The 9,561-nt window shown below is 41.8% G+C and overlaps 1 protein-coding gene across 2 annotated transcripts; it reads right to left on the minus strand.

Annotated features, from left to right (window-relative positions):
* Positions 1–1,444: 1,444 nt before the first annotated feature.
* PARP16 (poly(ADP-ribose) polymerase family member 16) lies at positions 1,445–9,349 on the minus strand. Of its 2 annotated transcripts, XM_032766060.2 has the most exons (6): positions 9,031–9,349; positions 6,390–6,527; positions 4,971–5,177; positions 3,467–3,638; positions 2,545–2,686; positions 1,445–2,263 (listed from the first exon to the last, which is right to left on the minus strand). In XM_032766060.2, the coding sequence occupies exons 1-6, from the start codon at positions 9,220–9,222 to the stop codon at positions 2,119–2,121; spliced, it is 996 nt and encodes a 331-aa protein (XP_032621951.1). In that variant the 5' UTR covers positions 9,223–9,349; the 3' UTR covers positions 1,445–2,118. The 2 variants fall into 2 exon arrangements, with proteins under 2 accessions (XP_032621951.1, XP_032621952.1); XM_032766061.2 differs by lacking the exon at positions 4,971–5,177 and having other exon boundaries at positions 9,031–9,348.
* Positions 9,350–9,561: the final 212 nt, after the last annotated feature.

Raw genomic sequence — 9,561 nt, forward strand, 5'->3', positions numbered from 1 at the left:
TCCTGACACTTTGTTCACAAGCCCAGCTAGTTTGCTGCTGAATCTACTTTCACAGGGTGTAGCTCTTCTTTGTTGAACGACCTTGGCTGTCTCAAAACACATCTAATGTTTACAACACACAATATACTGCTTTATAAATGTGGAACTCTCCTGCTTTCACCACATCACTGTACTTAAATCTGAGATTGACATCAAGAGTGGTCATAGTCACCCATGCTCACATCTTCACAAAATTAAAGTTTTGCTGTGTTTAAAAATGAGTGCTAAAAGCCCCCATTGTTTAAAGGGACAGTGTCAATTTCAATTATTTAAAGTTGACTTGTTTAAAAAACCTGCCACTTTTTGAGAGCACAATCTTAAAATGTGTCCTGAAGCTTTTACAAATATTTTTATTAAGGCAATTTTATGTGGGGTTTTCTGCTACCTTGCTGATCCATCAGAGGGAGAAGTAGTGAATCTGACCATATGCAACGTTATCCCCACATGCACAACATAAACTAACAACAGAAAATTGTTTTTGCTAGCTTTTTCAGTTTGTATACTTTTAGGTGGTTTTATAACTACAGTACAGATAAAACATTCAGACAGGGAAGTGATTTTCAAATCTCTTTAAATGTTCCAAGTCTCCAAGTGTGCACTACACAGAATTCTACCTACCTATATACACTGTCAAACAAATCCAAATAATAAATGAGAGGTTCTTAGTGTAATTTGATTTTTTGTAAAGTAAAATATGGCTAAGTCTTACAACACATTGGCATGAATTCTGATAGAGGAAAAACCAATCTCTTTCTGATAACTTTATGTAGACAGTATATCTTGCAGACACACATACCAAGGTCAGTTATCAAGTGAAAACCTAAATGCAGTATATACTAAGCTGACATCACTCTCTGACCTTGGAAACAAAATAAATCCTGCTCTTAAAATATTCTATTTCCTAAAATGATAGGAAATATTTTAGGAAATATTTGGTATATTCCTACTGTAATCAGGTCACAACTGCAGAAAAAGAGACAGGACATGTGTACAAACAGAGCCACATCCTGGAGCATCATGGAACCATTTTGCACTGCACATTTGGCTGTGAAAACAGTGTTCCCAGACCAAGAGGTCTGCCAGTGGCATAGACCTTCCCCTTCCTTCTTGATGGGAAGCTCCTGCCTGGCCCTGATCCCAAGCTCCCATTTGAGCCTGCTGGACACGAGGACCAGCCCTGAATATAGTGGGCCCCTTAGTGGGGGAGGGCCAAGGTGAACTTTGATCTTACACACCTCCTCCCCAGACTTTCACTGTGTGCTCCCTGAACTTAACTGAGGATCTGGCCCATTGTACTGTACTTAAGACACACTCCTCTCATCATAGCCTACAGTGCTCTAAAATTCAGTATTAATTCTTTATCCAGTGATTTTATTTTTGATAACACACAAGAACATCCAGATCCTTCCAACTTGGTTACTGTTTTATTTATAATGTTTTGTTACAATCACTGTGCCCAAATATAATCCCCTGTCAAAAATTGTAATTAAGATGATCCTGCTTTATCATATGAGAAACAGCACTTCAGTAAAGACACGCAGGGTTTCTCAAGTCAAAGCAATAAAACCTACTGCAGGCTTACCTTTGTGTGAGGTAAAGAGAATTCCTCCCTTCTAATACCATTATCAATAAATAATCTGGCAGAGAATAAACATCTCCGATACAGGGGTGCTGAGAGAAACTTAATCAAACCGTAAACCCTGTGTGTGATGGAAACCATGTCAAGCCAGCAGCTATGGCCCGATAGTTTCCACATTAAAGTTTTCATTAATTTTAAATTAAGCTTTTTCTTGGACCATTGACTAAAACATGTCTGTACAGAACTGTTCACATTCTGCTTCAGGGTCCCTAGGGCAAGACTGGCAGCTCCCTTTTCAGCCTATCAGGCTCCCTCATTACTCAAAGGAACAAAACGACTTAAACAAGAAAAAACGGAAAGGGGGCCATGAAGGAAATGCAACTGGAATATAACCAAATGCTCAAGACCCCATTTCCAGAGCGCTGGTACAGATGCAGTAGGTTGTAGATCTCCTATCACTGAGGCACATGGTGAACATAACAGCATATAAAGCAGCCTGTTCATCCTTCTGAGTCAAACATTCTATTCCAGTAGTAGAGGAAGGCCGGTGAGTTGCTGGCACCTATAACAATTAGCAGTAGTAGATACATCATCATCATCATCGCAAAACGATGATTGGAAAACCAAGACAACTGACTAGAAGGCCTGTGGAGGGAAAAAATGCATAAAAAAGCATGAATTACATCAAATATAATCTTATCATTGACACATTTATTAGGTTTTATTATTTTTGAACAATCTTGCAAGCTTTGATCAAGATTTTCCTAGCTACTATATTTGCTCCAGGATTCCTTTTTGCTTCCTGTATGTGGAAGCATGTCTTGCTTTTGTATTTTTTGATTTTGAGAGAGAGAATGATGTGCAAATAAGATCTGTCTATCTGGCATTTGCATCATGCTCATTATAGTGGTGAGTTGAACTCTTACCTCCTGTGTTGTTTCTGAGAATATACTAATAAGTATTTAACTCGTAAAAGCTGATTGTTTGTGACAACGAAGTATTTCTGTGGAACATCGCCCCCTTCACTGTTTTTTACTCTTGCTCTTTTCCTGTCTATTTCTTCTGAATCTGTATGGGACAAGAAGAGGTTTTCTTGGAAATGGGAAGGAAAGCAAACGCACGAGTATGACAGTAAAGGAAGATGGTCAAGGCATAGGACTTGGAGTTAGGAGACAGGGTTCTTATTCCTCGCTCTACCTCAAATTTCATTGGTCCCTCTTAGCATCCCGAAGGGGAATCAGAGTTGTCTTAAGGCTACACTAGCCCCTACTGGTTATCCCTGGCATGGAGGTACTATGAGTTGGGCTGGGAGTGGAGAAAGGGCACATTAGAGAAGGAGAAGGCAGGCCTAGAGCACGATGCTTGAGGTTTGCAAACATCAGAGAGGATAGAGAAATAATACAACAGCAAAATGAAATTATAGCTTTGTTATGAGTCTAACGGGCCTAAGTCCAGAACGCATATTACTCTTGCTGTTACAGGAATACCTTGGCATGGGTTCACTTGTGGAACAAATGAAATACCTCTGCATTACAGAACATGTTCTGTTATACTGACGCTAGATTAAAACAAAACAGGATGCTATTTTGGTTTCTATACTGATCTAGCTAGGTCCCGCAACTAGAATGATCAAGTTTTATTTTTTCCATTTTTGTGGAAAGCTTTTGTTGATTAGCTAATGGGTCATCCAGAAAAGGTGCCTCCTGGTCAGTTTCTGCTGGTGGGAAACTAGTGTACGCACAAGCACATTTTTACCTGTATTACTGCATATATGCACAACCTAAGACCTGAGGAGTATTAATAGAAGACTAACACACACTTTCGCTGTAATTATTTCTATACACTCACCTTTCTTCTTCACCTGGCATTTTACATCTGGATGATCGATAATCTCACAAACAGCTACACAACTAAGGACAGGGCCCAAAACACTGCGTTGCCACCCAAGGCCATGAGGGCTATATAAAAGAGCAAGGCTTAGATCACTAGTAAGGTAGGTACCTTCGCCAAACAAGGATGTCTGAAATAGCACAAAAGTAAATCAAGAGAGACTGCATCAGATCAAACACTCTGACTGGCCACATGGAACAATAATACAGTGAACCACTGCACTTTCCTTTCCAAATGCCAGTATGTGGTTTCCAAAAGTATTATGGAGCTTAAAAACACAGAAGTGAAATTCAGAAGTCTCAGATCTTAACCTCCTTAGCGCTGGACTTCAGTTACAGTGGTACAAAGTCTGTCTATTTCAGTTAGGGGTGTTACTATTTTTTTTTTTAAAACCAATTAAGCTAGACCAGAATAAGCACTTTTAAACCACACTAAGGAGGTTGTACAGCTTTAACTATACTAGTATATTTAAAATGGTGCAACTTTTGTGCACGGACAAGGCCTTAGCGACATTTAGAAACCTGCTTTGCAAGGGAGAAAAGTTATTTTCAAGTATGATTTTTGTTCCCCCCAAACGCAATTGCTTTAATAGTTTAGAAACATAGGATTTGCCACCCCATCTAATCTAGCACACTGCCTCCCATTATAGACAATGTGATAATTCATGAGGGTGGGGGAAAAAATCGAAACACACCATGCCAGCTGTGCCCTCCTGGGAAGGTAAAGATACTTTCTTGCCCTCTGGGACCTTCGGAGTGTGGGCCTTTTAATTTTTTGTTTTCGTGTGAACTTTGGTGCTTAAGAATGTGGGGATGAAATTAAAAATAGTAAGTCACTGTTTCACACGTGGCCCAGGTTGGTAGTGACTATATATTTTTACTGTTTTCCAGCTACGTGACAACCTACATGAAAAGAAGTGATAGTCCCAGCTAGCTTCTATCAAACAGGTGTGGACATTCACAAAGTCCCACCCCCCACTAAATGACATCCTTGTTAGCAATCTCCTGGCAGATGCAAAGAACTCTCAAATGGCAGGTAGTTTACCACCTTTAGAGGTGGTCCAGGGTTGAGACCTGGGCAGAGAGAGCCTACACTGACCATTTTCCTCCTGGTCCAAGGCTCTAGGGCTGTCAAATTTTTCAGAGGCACTAAATTCATCTTTTTTTTTTTTTTTTTTTGGTTTTTAAAGTGAAGGATGGCTACAACCAGGCATATTGGAGAAACAACTATAACTTAATGCCAGTTTCACACCACCTGCATTTTTTTAAGCTCATTCTACATTATAAAACCTAGTATAATCATATGCAAAGTTAACTTTGTTGCCACCAAGGAAAACAAATAGCAACATGAGATCACATTTTTATCCCTACACATGTTTGTGCATGTGTTTAAATCATGCCTCAGAGTTTGTGAACAAAGGATGAAGCTGTGTGTTTAATGCAAGAAATATTGGAAACCTTACCCTATTTAAATGGCAATGTAATCCATTGTGCAGTATGGAATGGAAGTTCTCAAGGCGACTCCCATGGAATGCATAAATAAGGTTCCTTTCTCCCCTGGTTTCATCAAATTTGGCATTCATCTGATCACAGTACACTATTTCAAACAGGAAGTCAGGAGTAGGAACAGCATCACTTGACATTCCTGTCAACTCTTGGATCTTCTCATACTTAAATACAGAAAGGAATCCTAGTGTTATTTTTTTAAAGGTCTAGTTTATTCACTGGAAATTTGCTTAGTGTCTCAGATCCTTTCCTAGTTCCTTAATATATTTACCTATGTGCATTTACAATTCAGTATTAATACCCAGTTAGCTAGTAATGGTAACCACAGAAGACCAAGTGGATTCTGGGAACTGTAAGGGTTTCTTTTCCTCCACATTCCTGCCCTCTTCTCCTTTGATGCTTCTCTATGAATATTCATGAGCACTGCTGAGTGGTAAGGTTATGACATCAAAGTTAAATCCCCGTCTCCCCCACCTCCTCTCCCAATAACGTGACTCAGATATCAGAGTTAAGTGGATGATGCAATGAAAGGGAGGAAAAGAAGATACATCTTTATGGTGTCATAATCCCAGCACACAGACAAGGCTATATAGATAGATATAGTCATGAGATATGTTCCTTGGGAAAGAAAAAGATGTGGAACAAAAAGACATTTTTATCATTTCCAGCAGCATCCACAATTCTCTTAGGTACTTAGACAGTCTCCATTACTGTTGTATCTGAGTACCTCACAATGTTTAACACATTTATTCTCACAACATCCCCGTGAGGTATGCACATTTTACAGATTGGAACCTGAGGCACAGAGAGACTAAGTTACCTATGCAAGATCATACATGGCGTCTGCAGCTGAGTATGGAAACGAACCCTGGTATCCTGCATCCTGAGCTGGCACTTGAACCACTAGCTCATTCTTCCTCCTCAACATGAGGTGTTTTCTAAATAGAAAAAGTGGCCTGGTTCCTGCCCTGAGGACCTCACAATCTGAACACAGGGTAGGAGTACAACATTAAATAGAGTGGTCAAGTGTGATTAACCATACATTAGCAATATAAGGGTTTTGCTAAGACAAACCTTTGGGGTTTAAATAGGAAATAGATATAAAACAATTAATCACCACTCCGTCATTCACTTGCTTTTGGTGCACACATTCCTTCTTCTGTTCTTGTCTATTTAGATTTTGAGCTCTTTGGGGGTAAGGACACTGTCTCTTTATTCATCTATGCTTACCAGAAAATGCGTTCACTTGACATACTTTTCAATCCTTACAATAAACAACCCTTAAATCCTAGTCAAAGGAACCACTTGCATGCAAATGGTTGTGTTAAATAGTAAAAGCATGTCAGGAAACTTTCATTAAGAATTTGAAATCTTACCTCCTTTTTCTTAGTACTTTGTATAGTTAAGAATTTAGATGATAAAATCCAGCTAAACAGATCCCAGGTCCTTTTATCTGTGTCTGAAATAGACTCTGGAAGTTCTTTTAAGCTTGGCAAAGCATTTGTATCTGCAAGCTAACATAAGAAAGACTATTAGTGTGGTTTGCGTCTCTTCCTCATCCTGATTAAACAGAGACCTCTAGTGGTAAGAAAACAATATTTCACTCTAAGGGGGATCTCTGGCACAAGTTGAAAAACAAGTTCCAATTAATTACAAGAACCACTTCTGAAAGACTTATACGGAGATTATGTGGGGAAATTTGTCATTTGATCTGACATGCAACACTGAGTATTGTGTTTGAGCAAGTTACACGTCTTCTGTGATTCTATGGTCTATATTCAGTGGCAGCATCCATGGGGTATGCATAAGAACAGTGAGCAAAAACATCTGAATGCGGTCACTACCTCAACACAGAGGCGATATCTGGAGTGATATAACTGTGACAGATATTGCAATCCCATGCAGTAACTTAGTACAGTATGGTTCCCAAAGATATGTATCACACTGATTCTGTGGGTGCTCTGCACCCACTGGCAGCCCTGCTCCCCTCACCCCCCCCCCTCCTCCTCCCTCTCCCCTGAGCGTACTGCGTTCGGGCTCCTCTGCCTACCTCCCAGCTCTGCCCACCCAGCCACCACCAAACAGCTGCTTGGCACCATTAGCATGCTCCAGGGTGGGGTGGAGTGGTGGAGCAGGAACTTGGCACTCTAAGGGGAGGATTTGGGGAAGTAGTTGGAATATTGGCAAAGAGGGGGTGGAGTTGGGGTGCACACTTTGGGGAAGGGCTTGGAATGGGGGCAGGGAACGGGTGGGAAGAGGCAGGGCCTCATGGAAGGGGTGGAGTGGGGCAGGGCTGGGGTTCAGCCCTCACGGGAAAGAGGGGAAGTCGGCACCTATGACTGTGAGCCAGGGATTATATGCAACACCCGGAGGGAGGGTTACCACAACTCCATGAATCAAAACAGTGAAGGGGTGATTAAGGTGACTCCATTTAAGTTGTAAACCCCTCCAGAGAGATGCCACCCCCTGAGGAGGCTTGGATATACTGGTTTAAACTGGATTTTCCAGAGAGCTACGGACAAAAAAACCCAGGCTTTTGATATTATTTCACCTGTTAAACTTTTTCAGATTTTCAACTTTAGACTTAGAGGCTTCCAAGGGTACATTTGTCATGTAACTTCTAAATCTAGATTCCTTAATCTTACTTCCTGCATTTCAGACTTGCAAAATTTTACTTACCCACTTATACTGGACAGATAACATATCAGTAACTGTTTTATCATTAACTGGGCAAGAGTTGGAATTTTGTTTGAGCGAGTAAATGTACGTAAGTTTGCACAGCTGCTTTGCCTCTTTAGTGTTACAGAAAACAATGTACTCTGTATTTTAAACCTGTTTTATAGTCTCCACACAACTTAGCTATAAACTCTTGGGCCAGAGACCTCATTTTTATGATTTTCTATAAAGAGCTATGTCAGCTTTTGCCCATATACAAGTTATAACACAATAGACACAGTAGTATGACAGCTTTTTTTCTACTTTGTTAATTTTTTTTAACTTCCAGGGCTGTGTACAAATTACACTGCATTTATTTGGAAGCACACCATTAAAATAGTGATTCCCTCCTTCCCCTTATACAGAGGTCTATGCACTGCTGCATGTGCTCAGTACGGCATTTGTCTGTTTATTCAACATCACGTGCCTGTTTTCCTCCAATCAAAAAAATAGTTCACCTTTGGACAGGGACCATGTCTGGAAAGTTTCTATCCCAGAGGAGAGTTTTTCAGAAAGTTATGAGTAGTTGAAAGTGTTATAGTGGCAGCTATTTTGCAATTTTAACCACTAGACAGTGTTCCAACACACAAACATACATACAGAGCACATCCTAACAACCTCATGTGTAGTTAGGAAAATCAAGATTGGGTGAGGGGATTAGACTTACGTTAGCCATTTGTCCTTAACAAGGATCAAGTTTTTAAAATATACGTGCCTGTAATGCTCACGCCATATCTTGCCAACGCAGGGAATCCGTCCGTGCCCTTGGTGTGTACAGAAAACCAGCTAAATTGAACAGGCTTCAGAATTAAGGGCCTGAAGCAGTAGCTGCAGTGAGCAGGGAATGCCCACCCCCAATCTGAGAGGACAAGGGGACAAATGTACAATGCTGGAAAGCACTGTGTGGAAATGGTAACCCTCCACTGCACCTCTCAGTCAGCCAGAAACCAAGGGAAAGCCAAGGCAAGCCTGGTACCTTCAGCAGCACAGCAGGTGTGTTAAACCAGGAGATGCCAGAAATGAGGTCAGCACTCTTCAAGTGGATAATCACATTAATAATATTTAGCACATTTCATCTTGGAGGCACTTTATAGATATTAACTAATTGCTCCTAACAACACTCCTGTGAAGTAGCATCAGTGCATAAGTAATGAAAACGAGTGACTTGTTTATAGGATCTGTTCTGGGCTTTGTTTTTATGTGGAACTAATTACACCTGTACTGGAGGAACACCTGCTGCTCTTCGGCTCCTTTCCCCTTGACACTCAGCGTCAAGCTGTCCCCTCTGAGGGGATAACTCACCAACGCATCAAAATCCTTGCTCTCCTCGTTAGCATAGAGGCCTGGAAAGGGTCTCAGGACGGAATCACGCTTGTAGCTCTGCAAAGCGGAGACAAACAGGCTGCACTTCAGATCCGCAGCCAAGATGTCCCTGCGGGCGGCCTCCTTGATCTTCTCCCTGAGGGCAGCATCGCTGGGCCTGCGGGGCAGCATTCCCACCAGGGGTCTGGCCAGGAGACACACGGGGCAGCGGCTCAGCAGAGGTTAAAGCCCTTCGCTAACCCTCAGCCTGGGGGTGCTGGAGGGACCAATCTGCCACCACCAGCTGTCCTCAGCACCTCCCCCTCCCGTCTCCACTGCCGTCCATGTCTCAGGGATTTACAGAACATGTGCCCTGCCCCCTAGTCCCCTGTATCTCACCCCCAGCCCACCCTCTATACACTCCTCCGGCCCCCTTCTCTCTGCCCTCCAGCCCCCTCCTCTCTCCCCTCCGGCCCCCAGCCTGCTCCATCGTTCCTTCTGTTCCTTTGACTTATCCCCCATTGTCTGTCT

This window comes from Chelonoidis abingdonii, chromosome 9, assembly GCF_003597395.2.
Source record: "Chelonoidis abingdonii isolate Lonesome George chromosome 9, CheloAbing_2.0, whole genome shotgun sequence".
NCBI lineage: Eukaryota > Metazoa > Chordata > Testudines > Testudinidae > Chelonoidis > Chelonoidis abingdonii.

Bases quoted from the DNA above. Each gene is read 5' to 3' on its own strand.
- PARP16 (XM_032766060.2), bottom strand. From the start codon at position 9,222: ATGCTGCCCCGCAGGCCCAGCGATGCTGCCCTCAGGGAGAAGATCAAG. The intron at 5,178-6,389 runs GTAAGATTTCAA...TCTGTATTTAAG, and splicing joins AAAGTACTAAGAAAAAGGAG to TATGAGAAGATCCAAGAGTT. The intron at 3,639-4,970 runs GTAAGGTTTCCA...GTGCTATTTCAG, and splicing joins TACATTGCCATTTAAATAGG to ACATCCTTGTTTGGCGAAGG.